The 24,511-nt window shown below is 31.8% G+C and overlaps 1 protein-coding gene across 3 annotated transcripts in view; it reads left to right on the forward strand.

The window, feature by feature from the left end:
• Window positions 1-24,511, forward strand: part of LOC118191280 (fibronectin type-III domain-containing protein 3A-like) — a 223,982-nt gene that overhangs the window by 135,797 nt on the left and 63,674 nt on the right. For all 3 annotated transcript variants that reach the window (XM_085825345.1, XM_085825346.1, XM_085825347.1), the window contains 3 exons: window positions 3,068-3,227; window positions 9,135-9,221; window positions 17,356-17,494. In XM_085825345.1, the coding sequence (XP_085681471.1) occupies window positions 3,068-3,227; window positions 9,135-9,221; window positions 17,356-17,494 (386 nt within the window). The remainder of the gene's footprint in view (window positions 1-3,067; window positions 3,228-9,134; window positions 9,222-17,355; window positions 17,495-24,511) is intronic.

Genomic DNA, 24,511 nt, shown 5'->3' on the forward strand with positions numbered 1-24,511 from the left:
TTGTACTAATATCAAATCATGGTTTTAAGGAAAGAAAACTGCATGAAAATAGTAATAACATACTTAGTGTTTGAAAATTTTTTAATTATTTGTGTGAAAATTCTTTCAGCATTTCACTTGTAACAAAATTATAAATTAAAGAATGTTACACACTTATAAATAAAGAATGTGATTGTATGGCATTTAAAGAAAAAGGCATCAACCTCGATCCTCAAATAGTCCGCATTTTAAATTTAATAATCTATAATTTTATGAATTAAATTATATATAATTGATGATTGTTTAAACATTGGTAGTATGTAATTTTAAAAAAGGTGTTTTAAAGTATCGTGGTACAGAAGGATTTTTTGCACTGTACCTAATATTTTGTCACTTTAATAAACCTTGTGGTGTAGTGGCCGAAACGCTATGCAAATCCTGGGTTGTGACATCAGGTTCAAAACAAAACACAGCATAAAAATTTTATTGAACGCAAAAAAAAAATGGCTACATAAAATTCTGCAGAGAAAAACCTATCTAACTCAAAAAAATCAAATTCTATACATTTTACCTGCAAGAGCAATTCGTGGCCCTCGAGCTTGCGTTTTTAACATTGCCAACGATTTAATTATTTTAATAAAGACTATTTTAATAACTATTGAAAACGTATTTTGTAAGTTAAAAAAAAAAAAAAAATTCAGCTTATGCTCACGAGACATCCTTGTCCATATAAATCTTCAGTATCTTCTTCTTTTATGTAACCTTATCACAACCTAATAAGGCATCTGTTGTCATTATGATTTGGTAGATTTATTACTCTTTAATGGCATTAATATTTGTTCTTTAAGATTTTTAGTTATCTGTCAAATTAAAACATGTTGCTTTGTTAACTGAATAATTTAAAAGTAGTGTGTGTGTTTATTAATAATTTTACATGAATACTTGAAATAGATTATACTACATCTGATTCATATGAATTATATCTAACTGATAATTTTTCAAAATTTAATGTCTTTTTTGTAAATAATAAAAGATGTTTTTAGGCCAGCTATTATTATATACTTCAGTACTGGATAATTATTTGCTCAACAATTAGTAGTGTATTTAAAAAAAAAAAAAACTATTTGATGCATAATGATGATAATTTTAAAAAATGTATTCTTTAGTCTCAACATTGCAGATTTACATTGTGACACATATTGTTAGATTTCAGAGAGTGCTTAGTTTATAATTTTATAGCTTGTTCTGTGTGTTCTTAGTATTAGGTACCAATAAATTCCCTATATGAGCTATTGTGATGTGATTGTGTAAGTGAAATTTCAAGGCTTGTGCGCACAAGACTACACTACCAACAGCTAATTCCTCGAAGCTCCTTGAGACACCCTTAGGCTCAGACTCAGACTATTGCTCTTCACACAGACAACTTAAGACAACTTCCATGGTTCTGCTTAACCTATTTATACTCCTATGCTTATCTGAAATATCTACGTAACCATCTTGAGAGAACGAGCCGTGTGACTTGGTAAAGATGCAAATTTAAAAAAAAACCAGATTGTTAGTTAAAATAAAGTAATCACAGCATTATGCAAATTATGTGCATTTCATGTGATGGTCAATGAACTTATTATGAATTAAATATGTGAATTATTAGATATAATGAAGTAATAATCGAAAATTAATGTATTTTACAGCAGGTATATATACCAAATGGACTCAAAGAATCAGATTGAGAACAATAAGCAAATGTAGTTTACGACCAAACAGAAATAAAATGTAGCTGCTGTTTACTTTTATATAAGCACACACACATATACATGTATATAATAAATAGTCACTAATAAATTGTGAACAATTTGATGATTTTCTTTCAAAATATAGACTGCAAATTCGGTGAGACATTGATTAAGTAATTATTTCAGTAAAGCAGGAAATAAATTTATTAATGAATAAAGCAAAATATTCAAAGGTTGTCTTTTTAAAGGGAGGGATGTCTTTATGGTGGACTTTCTAAAACTGATATTCATTTTACATTTTAGAAAAACCACAAAAATATTAATGTAGCTAGCCCATTTTCTGGAATTTGAACTCAGGTCAAACTGTCTGTATTTGGATGTTCTGTCTATTCGATTACTGATGTATCGATAAAGCAGTAAAATTATTTGGTTCAGTTAAAAAATTATAAATTGAATCAATACTTAAGCAATATTAAAAAAAACTCATTTTAGAAATGCGTAATATTAAAAAATAATAACTGTAGAATTAGTGTCAATTGATGTTTGAAAACATGTACATGTAGCTATATTTAATGATGCAAATCTGTTTTGGTTACACTATGAAATTTCAGAATGCTGCTAAATTTTGTCATTTTCAGTGATATGAACTTGTAAAAAAAGAAACGGTAATAATTTTTATTGGATTAGCATTTATATTAACTTTATTATTAGTTCAGTATTCATTTTAAATTGGTATTCTTTTTAAATGTACAGAATCAGCTGTACAGTTTTGAAATTAATCTGAGCTTCAAGGTCGTGGTATTTTTCATGTTAGTTGCATGAGCTGCTAAATCACTAGATCATATTGATATTTAAAATTTAATCATGAGAATATTTTAAATTTAGTTATAATCTTAAAATTGTTTTAAGTATACATAAATGTGAAATTTTAAATTTCACATTTATCTATATTTAAAAAAAAGTAACGGTACCTTACTTTTTATTAATTATAATTTATTACTTTTTATTTATTTTTTTAATTTTTATTTATTTATTTATTTTCATAAATAAAACTTAAAATACTTGATTAGTAATATGTACTTTTATATTGATATTGTTTTATAAAGGATGTCAAAACTTTGTTATGTGTTCACTTTAACGTCCTATTATAATTTCAATTTTCACATCGGTCAGGTCTTTAGAAACTGAGAATTTATCTGATTACATTAGAAATTGCCAAGAATTGGAAGCTAAAGGACCAGAATTAATTAGAATGTGATAAGAAATTATATTTATTATGCCTTTATATATGTCAAAATATGTGGATTATTTTAATTATTTTATTTAAATTGATGATGATTTTTTTTCTTTTTTAGTGGTTACAGTGAAGTGAGCTGCTTTTCTACAAGTGGCAGTACGCCTAGTCAGCCTTCACCACCAGTTTTAAAAGAGGCATTTATTGATAAGTTAACTCTCGAGTGGCAGTCAAGGCCCAATGATGATAATTATACTTTGCAAATGGAAGATGATGGAACTGTGAGTTTTATTAATATCTCACAGTAGAAATGCTGTCTGTCTTGAAATACCAGCTTTTCTTTTTATTTTCAGTAAAATATATATTGTATAACGAGTTAGTTCAAGAGCGGATTATAAACTGCAAGCTGACGAAAGCATAAAAAATTTTCACAAACCCTGTGGTGCAGTGCTAAAATCAGAATTCTTTGATATGTTTTTTACAATTTTCGATAAATGAATAATATAATATTTAAAAAAAAAGGGGGAGGGGAGGCTGAAGTGCCGTAAGAATGATTCTTCTCTATCTAACTGAGATTATTGTTATGTTACCTTCAGACACTTGCCTGCTAGGAAACCACACCATAGCCAATGATATTGTAAATTTTTTTTATTGAGTTAAGGAGTTATCTTACAGGTAATTATCAAAGCACATCAATGCATGACAATAACCATTTAGAAATAGGAGATCATTGAACCAGGTTATTTCTATGATAAAAGTAGGTAATGCATGAGCAGAAAGATCTTTCATTAATTATACAGATTTTATAAAAGTTAATAAAGTAAATGTATCCAATACGTGTTAAAAAAATTCACATTTCTTTGCTTCTGTTTCCTAGATTTTAAAGTTTATTCTTTTAGTTCACTTGCTAAGAATGCTTAGATTTTATAAGCATCTCATGATATTTTAGAATGATCCATGAACTAAATATACTACCATAGAATTTAGAATAGTGTCTGTGATGATTTTATGAATACCACACATGTGCACTGTAGCCAAACAGTACACATTTTCACCTCTCTCGTTATGCAGAGTCAAGATGATAGAAGAGAATGTTACGATAATGGAGGTTACATGCTGTATGCCAGCAGAATAGTGTTACTGACTTTATGTAAACTATATTTGTTTTTGTTCATGTTGTAATAAAGTGTTCGTCCTGTTGGTACATATGCTGTATGAAAATGCTCATGTTACGTTCATGTAAAATATGTCAAGAACCCACCTCATGACGGATATAGGACAGTGGTGTCAGAACAGAGGAATATATTTACAGTGGATTATAAATATCCTTTTGAAGAGTTCGCAAAAAATTTAAGAAATAGTTTCTTCAGTTTGTTTGATTGGAAATTGGAATAATAATAATAATAAAAAAAAGTGGATGAGGCAAAAAACTCAAAATTTAAGAAAAGCAAAAGTTATTCATTCAGCCATAACTAAAGTAACAAGTTGTTAACTTGTTAACGAAAGTTGATAACTTTTCAAATGTTATGAACATTTTGAGTATTTCGTTTGAACATTTTTTTAAGAGCTAAAATCATAGACCTTTGAATTTTTTAATATAATAACTGCTTATATAATGATGATAATGTTAAAGGCTTAGGTTGAAGGAAAAATTATTTGAATGTTACATCTTTTAATGATTAAGATTGTGTAATTTATGTTGAAATAACTTTAATTCAAAATAGTAAGAACTGCCTAATTTAAATTTGAAAATTTCATGAATATTAGTTTTTAAAAATTTTTTTTTAAAATTTTTTTGTTTTGTTTGTTTCAAGAAATGTTTATATGTGGATTTGACAGGTCATTGAAAGAAGCAATCAAATCTTTTAGAGGGAAGACGATGATTTCATGAGCAACACACATGCATACACACAGCTGAACAACACATGTTTTTGCTTCTCTCTCGCGTGACACAGAGTCGAGATGACCGAAGAAAATGTTATGATAATGGATGTTACATGCTGTATTCCAGCAGAATGTTATGCTACTAACTTTATGTAAAATGTTTATTTTTTATGTTATAATAAAGTGTTCATCCTATTGACATGTATGCTATATGAAAATGCTGGTATCGCATCACATTCATGTAAAATCTAGAACCCACTTTATGATGAATATATGACAGTGTCTTTCGTGACAAAAATCAGAATAACTGATTGAACTGAATTGCTAACTATGCATAGATAACTTAAGCATCTCATTTTAGAATGACCCATAAAATAAATATATTCTGGATGTGGGAATAGTGTTTTTTGTGACAAGAATCAGAATAACTGTGCTGAATGTTTGTGTGATGTTGAAATAATGTGCTAGTATCAAAAGGTTAAGCTAACTAAGCATAATGAGGAAATATTGTAATGCATATTTTCACAATCCTAGCTATGTCAGAGGCGTAGCTAGGATTTTCAACATTCGAAGTAGATTTCAGCACCCACAGTATTCTGCTCTCAGAGTATTCAGCACTCACATCATTTCAGCACTTGCAGCATTTAAAGATTTCATGCCCATTCTGTTTCCCAAATGCAGTGTGAAATGTGACTTCGGTGCTTCCTGGATGCTGCAACTTTGGATAGATGTTTGTTTCCCTTTGCCTCTTTAGTCATGCCACTGATTGCAGCTAATGTGTCGAAAGGTAAACTGGTAGCAAAATATGATTCAAAATTATAACCACAGTATAAAAATTAAGAATTTTATAAATTTTGTTTTGTCATTTTTTACAAAATTATACTTTTCTCAGGGCAGTGTGAATTTTATGGGAGAAATGTTCTACAAATTCATTTCTTTTCCAAAATAAATAGTGATTTTTTTGTTTTGTTTTTAAATTTCTGATTAAGAGCATTTTTCTTTTAAAAATAAAAATGTGATTTCTATAATGTACCCACTAAAGAAGTATGCAACCATTTTAAAAATATTATACAGAGTGGTAGTTCTTTGGAGTATAGGATGTAATTTAAATAAAAGTTTCACTATTTACAGTTTAAACTATGAGGTAACAGCACATATGCTCATGAGTTTTCTAGTTTGCATTATTATGAAGTGATAAATGCATATACAGTCATTTGGGTACTATGTCTGTAGAAGAGGGACGACTATACATTAAAATAGAAGTGTGTGAGGCAGTATTCCCAACGAAAGTTCTGAATGCTTTGCTGAAAACTCGTGATGGTCGGATACTAGATTGTAACACAGTCTTCAGTTGGATTTCTGGTTTTTAAGAACAGCATCTTAACATACAATATTACCAAGAACAAGTACACCAAAAGCATTAACAGATGAATTAAGAGTAAAACTTGAGGTTGACTTCTTGAAAAAGATGATCAAGCTTGTGCAGGAAAATATCACAAACTACTGGGATTTCTTCAATATCAATATGCCACATTTTGAAAGAATATTTGTAGGGGGGAAAAGGATTTGTATCATATTGATTCATCATTGCTTGATTGCTGATAAGAAATGGAAATGCCAACAGTGTGTTGCAGTAAATTAATGCAAAAACAAGGCAGAAGAATGGACAGAGAACTGATTTTGTTTGCTTAGGGATGGGCCAATAAAATGTGTATTAAAATGCATGCCTGTGCCTAGGAAATGTTGTGACCGATTTGCTGACCAACCATTAGTGAGAATTATTATTTCACCATCATACAGTCCAGACATAAGCTCGCCAAAATTTCATTCTTCTCTGCATTTAGATAACCTTTGTGAAGATTATCCTTTTTCTTTTTGGAAGTTTTTTTAAGCAATTATCTGAAGGCCAAATAAAAATAGTTTGTGATACAAAGAATGAGAAGACAGAGAGTGTATCACTAAGAAATGATTTGAAAAACTGTCTGAAATCAAATATATATAAAAAAAAAAAATGCTATACATTATTTTTTAAATGAGCTTCATATATGTATTCATGTTGCATTCATTTTAAGTTGTATACCTAAATATATATCTGTTTACGTAAGAACATTATGCTATCTATAGTAATATGATTAGTTTTTTAGTTTACACTAAAAGGTTTTGATAAAATTTTATTCTTTTCTCCTCTTAAAATTCTGTAAGTATGTATATTCATCATTTTGCTATCTCACATTGGTGATTCTGTCATTAATTTGCTTCAGCAAACATTTCTGTTTTGTAAAATCTTGTTTTATCTTCACGGTAAGCATTTGTGCTTACCGTGAAGATTTCCTTAACATGCATCTTGTTTCAAACAGAATACGATAAAGTTACTTTTTTCTTTGTTGATGTTTTTCCTTTTTTACTGTATTCCCTAACTCATGTTATTAATTTGTCTGTTGTTTTGGGGTTTAATGTGAACTTCTGTTAGCTTTAATTTATTACCCCTTTTATCATATAATCTATCTGCATTTTGTTTTTCCTTCTCTTCTGTGGGTTTGTAACTATTAGTTAGGCTGAAAGTAAGTGCAAGCTTAATAAATTAATTTACTTTTGTTCTTTGTAGCAGCTAGATTTTCCATGATTTAGACTATTGTCTGAAAGTAAGTGTGGGCAATTCTAATAAATTAATTGAATTTTGTTCTTCGTAGCAACTAGATTTTAAAAAAGAATCCTGCATTTGCATAATTTTGAAGTATGTTATAATAGATGTAGTGCAGTGTTAAAATTCAGTTCTGGATTAATGTTAACTTTAATTAAATTTACATTTTTCTGCAATAATCTGAAGTGGTTTTGATTTCCAAGGAAAATATTTTGAAGAAGAGAGATTTATTTCATGTTTTCTTCTAAAATGCATGTTTTAAATTAATGCCAATTTTGTGGCTTATTTTTAAAAATTCATTGTGGTAATCTGTTTCTTGCTTGTAATAAATTTTAATTTTTATATTTTTCTTTAAAAGTATTAAAAAAATTATATTTCTTGGAAGCATTGAAATATCTGACTGTTAGCATTTAATTTAAATCTAACTAAAATGTAGCTTAAAACTTGACCAGACTTTTTTATTCAAAAATGCTGATTGCATAATATGCAGAGTGGTAATAATTATTTAAATTACTGTATTTGCTGTCATGATTTTGTCCTATGTTTTCATTAATTTTACTACTCTGTTAATTGGTAAATATTTAAAGGACTACTGAATACTGTAGGTCCTGTATTCATGTCTAAGTGAGTGGGTTGGCTGCTGTTGGTGAACAGTTGATTCTTGTGATTTTTTTCATGGATAATGTGAATATAAGCCATGTTTCCATGCAAATTCTCCACCAAGGCATCATTTACTTAGCCAAATAGCCCTTGGTGTGCTTTGCCACATACAAATAGCCTAACCTACTAATTTTATCAGTTGAGTATCAAGAAGAGAAAATGAACTTATGATACTATTTCTGAGAAATGGTGTACATAATGTAATTTCTGAGAAATGTGTGTCATTTCTGATTCACACGTAAGTGTTGTATCTTTCCCGATATGTAATATGAATACAAAGCCACGTTTGCCTTAGAAATCCTCTAGCAAGGCATCCCTTTCCTTAGGTAGATAGCCCTACTTAAGAATGTCATACTCAAGAAACCTAACCTACTAATTTTATCTACTGAGTATCAAGAAGGGAAAATTATGCAATATATACCATTTTTTTAAAAAAGAGTAGCAAATTAAAATTAATATCAGTATGGGTAGCATTTAGAAAATTAAAATCAATATCAGTTAGGGTAGTAAATTAAAATCAGTATGAATTAGATGTTTTAATATTACTGTAATACATTAAAAGTCAGTTAGAATTATAGCTTTCAGAACTGTTCTTTTTACTTATCCATTGCATGTTGCTAATATATTTTGTTTCACTACCATAAATAAAAAGTTTTTAAATATGTAAAAATGCTGAAGGCAAACATGTATGGCATCTACTGTATTATGGCATATTTTTTAATACATTAAAATTACATTATTGTTTATTGGTTTTAAAGTAATTACAAAAAGCAGAATTAGATTTTACTTTTCTTAAAAATCTGAAAATTGTTTCTATTTTTATTTACCAAATTGTGTAGTTGCAAGTGGTATATATGAAGGGCATTTCTTTAAATATATTTCATTGCATAATTTCTGATATGTTCAATTTTTACCTTATTGAGATCATATGCTTGTATTTTTCCCCCCAAAATTTGATCATTACTTTCCCTTTAATGTTTCTCATGCTCCACTTATTTTATAGTTCCATGGATTTCTACCAGTATATAATGGGAAAGATACATGTTATACATGTCTGCGTTTGAGACGCAACACAAGCTACAAATTTAGAGTAAGTTTATTTACAATTCAAAATCATTTAATTAATCATGCTCACCTAAAATAAATTCTCTTAAAGAAGTTGTATCATATAAACAGGAAGTGTTCTATCAAGGGCTGTATTGTGTATACAAATTTTATTATTCATGAAGAGGGGATAAGGGAGTTATAAAAACTTGATCTATTTGACCCAGTCCTGGATCTAGCGGGGAGCAAGCCAGGGTCTGTGCCCCGGGCAGCAACTTCTGCGGCGGCAAATTCAAATGTTGTGCTGGATCGTATTTGGAATGTTGTTAATTTTGATACAAGATTAGTAGTTTTAAAGCTAGGTTTAAAAACCTCTTTTAAGAATCTTTATAATTAATTGCTAAGAAACCTTTTAATGGAGCAAACAGTTAAAAGAAAGCTAAGTATAGCTGAATGCTACTCTAAAGCTAAGATCAAAGAGAGGACAATAGAGGGATTCTGGGCATTACTGTCAATGTCAGATGACCCTGTACTCGAGGCTCGTGTCTCTGCCAACCCAACGCCCCCTAAATATAGTAGGTCTAGGGAGTGTTGACCAACGTCACTTGATTTCCCACTACTGTTTGCTTGCCTTGCCACAGGGAACAATTGCCTCTTTTATGCAGGCTCACTTCAGGATGCCTTGCCCAATCGTATACCAACTCCGTGGAATTAATTGAAGCCCCTCCCTCAGTTCTTCCCAATAACTAACAATGGCTAACATTTCCATCCTCCACTTCAGTGTACAAAGGATGACGGACTCCACCAAAATATATATATACAGGGTGATTATAATTAAAGTTTAAGTTTCAAAACGCTATAAAAAAAGAACCACTGATGAAAATGATGTGAAATTTGAAAGGAATGTTATTGAAGAAGGCGGAAAGCGTATGGCAGAAGAAAAAATTTAGTTTCAAAAGTTAGCAACAGATGGCGCTGTAAGCGGCAAAATCACGATGAGAAACGAGAAGTGATTCGTAAAACAATGGCTAAGGTGGAAGTTACACATTAAAATGCTTTGACAAATTAGAATTGTTGAATAATTTTATTTGCATGACTGTACATATCACATTGAAAGGGACAAATCGTTTTCAAGAGTTTTGCGGCGACATACCGCATAAGAACCATTCATCAAAGAAGTTCGGAACTGTCGCGAGACTGGCACAAAACATGTTCAATATGGTGTTGTGTGCAACAAGTTGAAAGCGACAAACAGCATGTTCCACGACGGATCGCAGTGTCTCCGGGGTGATGTTCAGAATGTGTTGCAAAATGCGTGCCTTTAATTCCGCTAAATTTGCAATTGGAGCACGGAACACAGCATCCTTCAGATATCCCCGCAGCCAGAAATCACACGGAGTAAGATCAGGCGATCGGGACGGCCAGGCTGTAGGGAAATGACGGCCGATAATTCGAGCATTTCCGAAATGGCGCCTCAGCAGCTGCTTCACGGGATGTGCAATGTGCGGAGGAGCGCTATCTTGCATAAAAATGATTTCATCCACACATCCACGCTGTTGCAGAGCTGGAATCACGTGGTTGCGCAAAAGAGACGCATACCTCTGACCAGTGACGGTTGCAGTAACTGGACCGGAAGCACTCTGCTCGAAAAAATGTGGTTTTAGGATGAATGATGCCGTAAAGCCACACCATACCGTGACCTTTTCAGGATGAAGTGGTACGGGGTGCGTTGCCAGTGGATTTTCTGTTGCCCATATTCGACAATTCTGGGTATTCACGTATCCTGTCAGATGGAAATGGGCTTCATCTCTCCACAAAATTTTCCACGGCCATTCATTATCCACTTTCATGCGAGCCAGGAATTCTAACGCAAACGTCTCCCTAGCTGTCAGGTCAGGCGGAAGCAACTCCTGCACATGGCCAATTTTGTACGGATAGCATTGCAGGATGTTTCGTACAATTTTCAGCACCGTGCTCGTAGGCCTGTCCAATGTTTGGGCAATTCCTCGTGCACTGCACGGTTGCACACCACCGGCCGACCCCTCCTGTAATGCTGTGGCCACTTCTTCAACTACCGTCGAATGCACTCGTTTTCTCCCTCTACCAGATTGCACATCAAACGAACCTGTCGTTTCGAATTTTTGCATCATTTTCTTTAGACCTACGACACTCATTGGACCAACGCTTTCTTTTATACCCTTCAGTGTCCTGAATTTTTGCAGAGCTACTCTTGCACAATCATCATTCTTGTAATACAGCTTTACCAGCAGAGCGCGGTCCTGCAGTGAAACACCCATGGCGAACGTCTGAGACGCGAAATGAGGAACAGCCTGGTATCTGACGGCTTTATAACACTGAAATTTAACTAACATTTTAATTTGTCTTCTTCCGCTTGCAGTGCCATCTGTTGCTAACTTTTGAAACTAAATTTTTTCTTCTGCCATACGCTTTCCGCTTTCTTCAATAACATTCCTTTCAAATTTGGCGTCATTTTCATGAGTGGTTCTTTTTCTGTAGCGTTTTGAAACTTAAACTTTAATTATAATCACCCTGTATATATATATATATGAAGACATTTATCCTTATAAATGGGATACATTTGATTGAGACTACAAAACTATTTTCTTTTTCTTTTTTTCAGATATTGTGAAAAATGTGCATACAGAGCAAATATTAAATGAAAATCTAGTAAGAGCAAAAGTAAAAATTACTTTCTTTTATACTCATATAATGCTTTTATAATGAATTGAAAGAATAATGAGCCAGAACATGTTTATGTACCACTCGAATTAAAAAAATTTCCCAGTAGTTTTGTAGTTCCAATGTAGTTTATTGCGACGATAAGTATTTGAAACACGGTTCAAGGCGAAGTCCAACCTCACAATCTTTGCACCAGATTCGTGTTCCTTCGCGATTTTTTTCCATTTGCATCTTCTCATGCATCTTTCTTTCATCAATCTCTGAATGTTTTCTAGCACTCATTTCTGATTAGAAGAAGGAGGCAAATGTAATGAAGTTAGAGCCATAAATAATATCAAGTACCTTCAAATGCTGCAATTTAGTGGACAACTAATGACATCTGTTGGTTAAAACTTAAATTAAACATGGAATACTGTATGTAATTTATTTCACTGACTAAAATGTGAAAAGGCAGGATGCGCTGCTCAATAAAGGAAGAAAAACACATGCCAGTGAAAATCGCGGAATGAGCAAATTTTGCTACATTTGAGTTGCCCGTGGAAGTTGTGGGATGAGCAGCCAAAGGGTTAAACTTGCATCTGTATGCACATTTTTCTTTTTGCTGTATATTAAAACTTGTATATTGTTGTATTGTATTCATGCAATTTATATTTAAATGATAATTTTTAGAAACTTCTGCATTATAACTCTAACTAATAGAAGATATTTCTAACGTCTTCTGCATCATAACTCTAGCTAATAGAAGATATTTCTAACGTCTTCTGCATCATAACTCTAGCTAATAGAAGATATTTCTAACGTCTCCGTGTTGATTAATCGTTAGTATGCATCTTATAAATGAAATTTTTTTAAAGACAGATGATACTGAGTTATGCTAATAATAGCTCTAACTGCCATTATTTATAATACAGCAAGTCAACATGATTATAGCTCATTTATAATTTTATAAAAAATTTCAGCTATACTGGAATTAATGTTCCTAATATTTAGATTATATTTTCTTCTTCCTTGATATTTTTGTGATGTGATGACATCATGGAGGTAAGAAAGGAAGGAGTGGCCAAACCGGTACTAGAAGTGAAGCACTGCTTCGAAGCTTCAGTCACCAGATGGGGTGTTTTTTATTTACATTCAGAAGCTCGCTTGACAGCGCTTTGATAGTATTTTGACACATGACACTTCTATACAAATCGAAAAATGGGCATAAAAGAATCATTCCTAGTATGATGGATAATAGCAATTTGTATAGTTTAGCGACATTTACGCAAAAATCACATCTCGGTTATTTTTCGATAACTAACAACAGCGATTTTGATTATGAATTTGTTTTATAAAATTCTAAGCTGTTGAACTACAAAAATACAGATTTTAGCAAAAAATTTATGCTTAAAGAATGAAAAATACGTCACCTATGTATTGTTGAAATTAAGGGTAAAAAAATCTAATAAGTATAATTAAAAGAATTATTCCCCTTATCAGTCATATATTCCCCTTGTATAAGTCAGTTACAAGTTTTAAATAATATTTAAAAAATAATCCTTATTTTATTCCCTTTCAGAAATATCCAGAGAAAGTTAAGTACTATTTAAAGTATTTCGCTATTAAGTTAAAAGGTGCTGTAATTTGAAATGGACCGAATAGAGCATTAGTTATAAATTGACTTATAGTTTTCGATTTAAAAGATGCCTCAGAAGCTAAAAATCATATCATATATGAGAAAGTATTTTAGGAAGAAGCTCTATAAATAGAAAAGAAATAATGCATAGTTTTAATAATACAATAAACTTTGATCTTAATTTTTGTAATCCTTAATCGAATCAAATCGAATCAAATCGAATTACCTTACATTTTTTTCCTAATGAAATTAACGGAAACTTGTGAAAATATTTCGAATGAAACCATTTTGAGCAAACTGTTCTGTGAAAAGTATAGCATTTAATTTCATTCAGAATGAAATGTTGTTTAAAAATGTATTCTTTTCATAAAAAAATTTTAAAATGTATTGTTTAAAAATGTTTTAATGTTTAATGTTATGTTTAAAAATGTATTCTTCTCATTCATTCTTAGGCCTCTGAAGTATTGTAGAAAAAGAAAATATATGCATATATATGCATATTTACAACGTAATTACAAAATATTTACATCCGATCGTGTCAAAACCCATTGAACTCGATGGTAAATTACTCAGTGTTTTGGTCACCAAAGAAGGGATCGCCAGTGCTTCAAAGCAGGGTATGGGAAAACCGGTTTAGGGATACTCCATCTAACTTCCTACCTCCATGGATGGCATAGAGATAAATATAACTCATTTGCCAAATATGTAAATCTGTATTCAGCACACTTTTGCATTTACTAATATATTGTTCAACACACAGCATCTAATAAACCTAATTTCAAGAGCTCTGCGTTCATCAGCGATCAAGCAGTAAAGTCTCTAAACATTGGTAATTTAAACTGAGTTTCAAATCCCAGAGAAAAATTTGGCTGCATTACAGTTTTTATGGTTTTTCCTCATATGTAACGTAAATAAGAGCCAGTTTATCTTAAAAATATGCTCCTACCAGTGACCGAATTGTAGATTGCTATATGCTAGGTTCAATCCTAGGTGAACAAGTTGGCTGCATAGTTGATTTTCATGGTTTCCCTCCACGAAATTATCTCACCCCAAGCCAGATATCCTTCGGGTGCCTTGCCATACAATGCCGACCAAGAGCTCTTTCTTTCTCTGTAGATATTAACTATGGAAAAATGTATCTAAAAATCTTCCGTTTATGAAGTAAAAATATTTTTTTAAATTTATTCTTTAAAAATATAATAGTTTAATAAAAGTTTTATTCATTGGTAAGTTTCATCTTGGTGTATCTCTTTGCATATCCTTTTAATAACAGTATAAGTAAAGAAATTAACTCGTTTTTCTATGATTGATACCTTATTGCAAACTCTGTAAGTTTTTCCAAAACTGTAAGGATATATTATAAGGATATCATTAAAATATGGATTATTTCTCCTATCTGCTTGACATCTTTATTGAATTTATTATTTTATACTGAAAGCCTTTAACTTCATGAGCTTCTTTATGCATTATACAGTTTGAGATCAGAAGCTAAAATCCAAGCTGATATATCAAAGTTATTATATACAGTACAAAGTCCGTAATCCGGAATGATCTATAATCTGGACCTCAAAGCCACAAACTTACACATGCGTGTTTAATGCACGCGTCCGCTACGCATGCGCGTAAAATGTTTACCCATGCGTGCTTTCGATAGAAAGTGACAGAGAGGTTATTGAAAACAAAATAATTTCGATTGACAAGTTGGTTGGTATTCTCGACACAGCAATTACAGGACTTGAATAGTGGAACTTTGTAACTGAACAAGAAATTATGTCTGTTTATAGAACTAGAGAGAAATTATTAGCACAAAAAACGAAGCAACTTAACCCCTTCGAGCCGGGTAGCGAAAACGCGCGCTTATCGCTGAGGCCGGCAGTGTCTTACGTGAGTGTCTCTCCAGGGCCGGGGGCTTTTTTGCTACTAAGCCTAAATCCATGAAATTTCCGAAGTATCAACGCATTGTTTAATAATGCTTTATAGAGTATTTAAATGGCTTATGCTCTATGAATATTTTTATATATACACTTTAATTACCTTATTTCTTGTTTAAATGCATATTTTACATATTTTATTTTAATTACTCACCATTTTATGAATTTTAACATTATACATCTGAAAACTAAATATATTACTTAAAATTCTCTTTTTGTATGAAAAATTAACAGGGATCTACACACAGTCCTACATTACATTCCTTGCACTCGTAATAACTCATTTGCCGTTTTGGAGGATTTTTCCGGGAATGTGAACAAACGAAGCATCGTCGTCTCATTTTCTTATCAGTCTCTTCTGAACAAAGTTTTGGAAAATGTCTTTCAGTTAATCTTTCAGAATCAATATCAGAATATCAGAATTTCAGAATCAATATCCGAAATATTTTGCATCATTTCTGCTATTTCATGCTCTGTTAAACATTTTCGACGCTTCGACATTGCAACGGTAAAAACAAAGAATTCACGTCTAACAAGATCTAATTATTTTCTAAAAACTGAACTGCAAACCGAAATACCCAATGCTTTAGAGCAAATAAAACATCTCTACTTACAGTAAACAACTACCACGTGCGAATAAAGTGCGATTTAAAGAGACGTCATAAATCACGCCATTCGGAAACATTTAGTTCCCCGTTTGTTTATATAATCAAAAACACGTGTATGTGAGTCATGCTTCTCTCATTTCGAGTAGAAGGTCTAATTTACATGTATCTGAAACCATATGGACATACAGTGCCATCTTGTGGCAGAAATTATAGTTTGAAAAACGTTCCAAAGTACTGGCACAAATACGTGACAGTCGATAGAGAATGGAACAATCCTCTGGCACGCCTGCATGTCGGCTGGTAGGTAAGTGCGTTCGTTGCTGGCACGTATACGTGACAGTCGGCACGAAGGGGTTAAACAACTTGCATTGAAAAAATGTTTAATAAGGTAAACAAATATTAAGCCTTTTTTTTGGTAAATTTTGATACACTTTAGATTATAATTGCTCATTTCATAAATTATGGTTTCACATTTTTAATTGTATAATTTCTGCATGCCATCTTACCAGATTTAAATTGATGATCTATAATCCGGAAAAACCCCTAATCTGGAATTGCTGAAGTCCCGACGAGTCCAGATTACGGACTTTGTACTGTATTTTCCGAATTTGTATTAAGCTAATCTATCAGAACTTTTTTATATACATATTCAGAAGATATATTAAGCTAATATAGCAGAATTACTGTATACATTCAGAAGCTGTAATAAGCTAGTATATCAGCCTTATTGTGTATATTAAATTAATGCATCAGAATTATTATCTGTATTCATAATAATAGAATTGTTACACATATATTCAGAATTCTGATGTTCTGAATTGTATGTTAGCTTAAGCTTATATATCTTTTACTGAAAGCTGAAGATGTAAGTAAACGTTTCCTTTGTATTTGGTAATAACTGACTTACAACAGCAATATTATACAGATGATATTCACTGACCATTTAAAGAAATTTTAGAATAGTAAAACATTTACATTAATGGAAAGATTACAAACCCTACCTATTTTTATATTTATTAAAAAAAATTAAATTTCGTTAGAGAGTCTTAAAGGAAGATGTGATGAGGGTGGCAGTTTTTTTGGGGGGGGCGCCACCTTGGAAAAGTGCTAAATCCGGAACTGATTAAACATTTAACAAATCCATTTAAACAAAAATTTTGAACTTTTAAAATCTTACTGCATTTAGTCAAATGCTATATTTATATACAGTGATTATCATTTTGTCTAATTTTATTTTTGGCAAGTAATGATTTTGTTACTTAAATATTGTCTTCCGACAGTTTATCCTAGTGTGATTTATCTTTGTATATTTTCCCTTCAATGTAGCTGAGTGCCAGTAATGATGAGGGATCAAGTCCTTGGAGCCCTGTTGTTACGTTTTCAACACTTCCCGATAAACCTGATAAACCTGGGAAACCTTGTTTGAAAGGCCGGGCACATTCAACCTTTTTCAAAGTGGCATGGGGTAAGTGTGAGTGAGATAAAAGAATAATATATAAACAGATTATGCAGCTTTTATTAGAATTAGGTAATAATTTCATAATATAATGTCAAAAAAAGTTGTAATATTACTTGAATTTTGAACTATTAAGTTAGGAAATAGATTGAGTGGAAGAAATTTTGATCATTACATTTTTCATTATTATTCAACAATGGTTTGCAGCTTATATTTTATTAAATACCATTTTGGAACAGCTTTGTATTGTAGTTGTGTTTTTAAATTTTTTGTAAATAGAGGAAATTCCTTTTAAAAAGGGAGAAAGTTGCAAGGAAATGTGCACTTGTAGTTAAATGCATAATTACACAAGTTTATGAAAGCATAACTAAAAATACACTACATGGAAAATTACTGCAAAATTTGTTTAGTCAAGGCTGATCATAAACAATGTTAATTTTTTTGTATACATCTCTAAAAAGTAGTAATACCAATTTTTCCATACCATAAACTTGCTCAAATATCTTAATAGAGTTTAAGAACTTAAATTAATTCCAGAAAGTAACCCTATAATTTAGTTTTAAACTTGCCTAATTTCCATATAATACTATTGAAAAAATTTGAAACATTACAAGAATTATGAAAATGTTATGTAGAAAATCAAATGAAGTAGAAGGCATTATTAACATATGAGGTATTTTCTCCCTCTTTCAGTATGTCTTCATGGTGTAACTGTAACAAACTTGGTATATATTCGAAAGGTCCAGGTTCGAGTCCGGACGAGGGCATTGCACATTTTTCACATATCCTACTCCAAATAATCTAATGAATATACAAATGTTATGTTACCAATAAATTTGCTCAATGCACAGGCATCAGAAACCTTCAGTTTGTAAGAAAAGTACAAAATCAATGAAATGTTATTTAAAAAAGTATGATCATATTTTGCCTTCTCTGTTGCTCAGTTTTCTTATTTACATTATGATTAAATTATTAAATCTGTTGAAATCATTAACTAAATAAAATGATTAGTTATTCATGTCTGAAATCTAAGGACACAAGAATTTCCCATAATTATATGAAGGGGATTGGGAGATTTTACAGAATGCATAGAAGAAAATAAATGAAATATGACAGACTAGTGGAAACATTAAAATTGTGCAATATCATTTTCTTTCTCTTAGTGTACTCATAGTTTATCAGAATGCCTTAGAGTAGTAGATCTTGTGAAATTATAAAACATAGAAATCTACATAAATTTTATTATCAGTTCTCTGAACTTTAAATTTCTAACAAAAGAAAAGGTAGGAGAGGGAGAGAGAGCTTGTCAACACTTAAAAATAAATTCCTGAAGTTTTGCGCAAAGACTATACTGGATTGTTTGAATGTGACAAATCACACTACAACTATTTGCCAATAGGAAGAGGTGTATTCATGGGACTTACTAATGTAACAATGCTAAAGGAGACATTACAGTGTGAAAAGACAGCAATACAATTACTAATACTAATAGTGTTAGTTATTATACTGTTTAGGGTAAGGAAATATTAGTGTTACTACTTTTTAGAGCTGTTGTGTAGAAAAAATTAATAAGGTTTGTGGTCACCCCTAGCTTAAATGAAAGTTTTGCAGTAATTTTAATTTTGCTGTATTTTTAGTTATGCTTTCATAACCTTACTTAATTATGCATTTAATTATAAGTAGACATTTTTCTGCAACTTTCTTCAGTCTTATATTTTATACTCATTTATTTTTTATTTTAAAAACTGGCTACAATGGGATTTTGAGTGAAAAAAAAACATATTCATTGAGCAATACCAATCATATATATAACTAAAGAAAAGCAAGTTTAAGAATTTTTTATGAAAATACATCATGAAAAAATATTACTTGTGTACGGGTTCATAATGGATTGAATGCACACAAAACTAATGATGGGTTGGTAAAATTTATTTGTCCAAAAGAAATGCTTCACAATTCTGGAACTTTTGACGGAAGTACTTGCACAGTTCTTCTCAGTATGACAGAACACAGTCAGCACTTCAAATTATTTAGAATGTTGAACACGATGTAATGCAAAGTACATCTGAAAAGCGAAGCTTGAGCAGAAACCTTTCAATATTCCAAACTCAGTTCTGAACTGAAAAATGAGAATTGATGCTCTCTCCAGTCTTAGTTTTCCCCAGGCTAGTGAGAAATTTCAATTACTTTTGATTTCTCAAAATTACTAGAAGGCATATATAGTTACATAGGGCTAGATATGATTACAGTTACATATAGTGATCAGACCAATTGCAGTTATAGAGTAATTGGATCGAAATTTTGCAAGTTTGGCAAATTTTGGTGATTTCTTGCTAAATTTGGTGACAAAAATTAGTTGCCAAAACTATCACCAGCTTGGCAGTATCTTGCCAGTTTTACAAGATAGCTATTTTTGGTCAATGTTAAATGGACCTGCTACTGTAATCTTATTTTTCCAGTGGAGCTTAACATTTGGAAGCATTTTTCATGTGGCATTATATGAGAGATGCTATGATTAACATGTAATGTCTTTAAAATTACTTAGATATGTACAAAATTAGTAAAATTGCTCCCTCCTCAAGGATTACATGTCCCCAGGCAGTACCGTTTCTTGACAGGAAGCTGTACTTTAACTGAGGAAAATCAGTGCAATACTATAAAATCATTTCAATAACCAATCAAATACTAAATCAGTGCAATACTATAAAATCATTTCAATAACCAATCAAATACTAAATCAGTGCAATACTATAAAATCATTTCAATAACCAAATACTAAATCAGTGCATGAATTTCCAAGTTTATATATGCATAAAGGCAGTACCGTTCCTTGACAGGAAGCTATACTTTAACTGAGGAAAATCAGCGCACTACTATAAAATAATTTCAATAACAAACCAAATACTAAATCAGTGCAGGAATTGACAAGTTTATATATAAGACCATAGCGTTAGTATCTCTTTATATTATATAATACACTTTGAGGATTGTGCACCATGTTTATAATATGGGTCGAGGCTGTCATAATGAGGGACTTTAGGCTTAGAATTTGATGATTTGTGGCAGAATTTGATGAACTTAGTTTTTGATGACATACTGGTAGAATAGGCTAGTAAGAACAAAGGTAACTTCTGGTTCCAGTCCTGTTGCTTTCTAGAAACCATCAGCAAGAAATTATTAAGGGTCATTTAAACATCTCTGCTATGCCATCTGACTGTGAATCTAAAGATGTTATTTGAGTTCTTGTCTATGTGGAATAGTTTACAGAGTTCTTTCACAGCTGAGATGAAATTCTTCCTGTGATTGGAATTTACCTGAAGAAGCACTCCAAACCTGGAAATCCAGTGCTGTATTATTCATCATTACCTCTGCTACTGTGACAGCCTCTATAGAAGGCATCGCCATTTCAACGTGATGATCTTATCTAATGATGAATAGTGATGTCATATTCCTGGAGTCTCACTATCCATCTGACTTTTTCACTTTTGGGATTCTTGAAATTCAAAGATCCAGGTACAGTGCATGCTGCCGTAGATTATGTAATACTATACAGAAATATTATACAGATTTAACTATGGTGAGCAAGTCTTTTCTGGTGACACAGTAGTTCCTCTGCAGTTAAGATAAATCTTGACATGTTCTTACCATTAATTTCTTGGGATATAATAGCACCAGTACTTTCATCGCTCATATCTATGCCAAGTATAAATGTTTTCTCGAGCTGAGAATACATCAGGATTGCCACTGATGTTAAATTAGCCTCCTTCAGCTTGTTGCTTGTTAAATGCATCCTCACATTCTTTTATCTACAAGAGCTTTTGCGTGCTCTCTCTCAGTTTGTGAAGGTATCTTAAGATGGAAGAAAATTCCTTGAGAAATTTTCTGTAGTAGGTGCAAAGCCCCAGCAAACGTTTTAGCTGATGACGATGTCATCCAAGTATATCAGACAAGCTTCATAGGAAAGACCTCTGAGCATGGTGTCCATGAGGCATTTGAATGTGGCCAGTATTTTACATTATCTAAATGGCACGACCTTGAAATGCTTAAGTCTTTGTTCGGTAGTAAATGCTGTCTTTTCTCAGTCATCAGGTGTATCTCTACCTAGTAATATCTACTCTTTAAATCAACTGTGAAAAGCCACTTGTTTCTGAATGAATGTTGAGAATGTTTTCATTTCTAAGAAGAGCATAGCTGTCTTTCTTCTTGATGTCGTTCAAGTGGCGATAGTCAGTGCGAAATCTACTTTATCCATCTTTCTTTCTGACCAGGATGATGAAAGTGGCTGAAGGACTTTGTTGAACAGGGTTCTTACAGTCCTTAAAGTCCTTAGTTTTTTTTTTTTTTTTTTTCTTTTTAAGAACCTGTTTTTGGTCCTAAAAAATCCTTAAAAAATTTCTGGGCAAGAAGTGAAGAAGCATTTTGAAATTATTTTATTTTTTCTAATCAAGTCTTAAATAACTTTTCGTTTTTGAGGATGTGAATTGTATATTAAATGGTTCTAAATTTGGTGACTTATCAACATTTTGAAAATTTTAAAATCAGTTTTAATAGAAAGTTTTCAATTCAGAGATCTGGGAATTTTTCTATGATTTTTTTAAAAAACATTATAACATTGATAAATTTCATTAAAATAATGGTAACATATTGAAATAATCAATAAGAAATAACATTAAAATAAAACATTGTTATTTTTCGTTGTCATATTATTAAGTGACATTACTTTTCATTTTGCCGAATTATTATACAGTATTTTGAATAATCTGAAAAAAATAAGTTAATAAATACTATGAAGCACAATTTACAAAACAGTTCTTAGCAAAAGCAAAATAGCTGTGTAATTAATTAAAATATCATCTTTTTAATTTTTTCATGGTAAGAGTTTTCCCAATGAATATTAAGGATTCTCAGAATATGCATCAGTTTTATCTGTAAAATTAATTTTACGCTTTTCCCGCCGGATTTATTTTCAAAATATATCTGGCTTTTTGCTGTTACAGAATTGGTAGGGTAGGTAAATTTTCTTTAGGATTTTAGCATTGCAAGCTTGGAAAGTTTAGAAGGATTTGAAGGCAAGATTTATAGACCTATGATTCTAAAAGATTCCAGAAAAGCATGACAAAATGAAAAATATCTTCATGATATTAACACATAATGGATGCATTTTATAAAAAGTTTGTGTTGAATTTCATACTTTTAGGAGAATTTTTGGAAGAACAACGAAAACATAATATTTGAATGTTGTACTTCTGATGCTAGAAGTTTTTCTTAACATGCTTATCTTCCCTTTTTTTTTCCCTACTTTCCACTAGACAAAAACATGGAAAATATGAAAAATGCTTCTAATCTTATCACATGGACAGGCATTTATAGAAAGGAATTTTTCTATTAATAACTTGAAAACATGACCGTTTAAAGTATTCATTTTATATGTCTCAGTGCATCATATAAGGGTTGGCGCTAGGCATTTTCCCACCTGATGCAATCTCTGTGAATCCTAAATTCTGCTGCCTAGTGCCTTCCTAAATTCTGCTTTCCAGTGCCTGTCCTTAATTCTAAAAATGTTGCCATTTCTAGATTTTGTTGCTCAGTGTGTCACCACACTGGCTCTATAGTCAGCCCTTACCGTGTCTGTTTTCTGAGAAGCAGTGCGATGGCAGGCCTTAGCTTCGGAATCCCACCCATTTGCATTTGCCACTATGGAGAACTGAGTCTTGTTCACTTGCCAAGAGGTCTTTCCATCATTCACGTATAGCTTTAGAGGGCGTCAAGAAGACAGTTACAAGTTTAAGGCTGTCAAGCTCCCAGTATGGATTTCTTTAGACAGTCAGCTTCCTTTGCCAGTTTGCTGTTCAAAAAGCAGAAACTCTTATCTTCGGTTTGTTGTTCAGCAGCAGAAACCCTTTCTTCAATTTCTTCAACTTTATTTTCAACCATGTTTATCCTATCCTGCCTTCCTTATAGTTTTAAACTTGTTTTCTGTTATGGCAGTAATTTCTTTTTTTTTCATTTTCTCTTGACTTGCTTCAATCTTTTCTTGGCCAGCTTCCAGCTTTTTTTCTTTTTTTGAATGGCTTTCACCTCTTTGAGAGATTCTTGGTCTGTTTTCATCTCTTCTTTAATGGATTTTTATAATGCTTTCATCCTTTTTTTTTTAAATGCAGCCAAGAATGTCAATAGCTGCTTCTCCATCGCTCTTGTTGCTGGCATTTAATCACTATTCTGATGCCAAAAATTGTTACGTGGGTTTAAGTATTACAGAGCACAATCAGTAGTCATCAATTCAACTACTAAGAACATTAAACACAGCGCATTGCAAAGTGCATCGAAAGAACAGAGCTTGCATGGAGATCTCATAGTACTCTAAACTGAAAATTGAGACTTGCTCTCCCTGGTCTTATATAGGTTTGCCTGAGCTGTCAAAAAATTTCTAGTATCTTTGATTTCTTGAAATTGCTAGAAAGCATATGATAGCCTGATATGGTTACAGCTACATATGGCAGTCAGAACAATTACAGTTACACAAGGATCAGATCGCACATACCGGGTGGCCATAATTAAACTGACAGTGCTCACAGTGTTCTGTAGCGTGATCTATTTGCGAGAATGACGTCACATTTTGTAAGAAGATTAAACAAGACGGGGGACGAAGGATTCCACGAAAAAACAAATTAGTTCTAAAAGTCACCGCTAGAGGAATATTTGGCACTGTGTAATAGAAAATAGAGTGTTAACAAATGCAAATTAATACGGAATAAAATTACCTTTATTATGCATATTTTCTGATTTAGTTCAAGTGCAATATGGCAACACTTTTAAAAAAGCGTGAAATCTACATAAACACCGAAAGTCTCGGAATCTGCAATATCACGTACGCTGAGCAGAAGAAGTTCTTTATTCAAATTTTACGTTACATTTATTCGCACAGTGCCAGCTGCTCAGGTTTTAAAAGGCAATATGTTACATTTCGAATCAATAGGATTGAAAGTTTATGTGCAATGTCTCCTTCTTTAGTCGAGCGTGCATTAC

The sequence above is a fragment of the Stegodyphus dumicola genome, chromosome 10 (genome assembly GCF_044657685.1).
Source record: "Stegodyphus dumicola isolate Sdum_Otavi_A_Nest chromosome 10, ASM4465768v1".
Lineage (NCBI taxonomy): Eukaryota > Metazoa > Arthropoda > Arachnida > Araneae > Eresidae > Stegodyphus > Stegodyphus dumicola.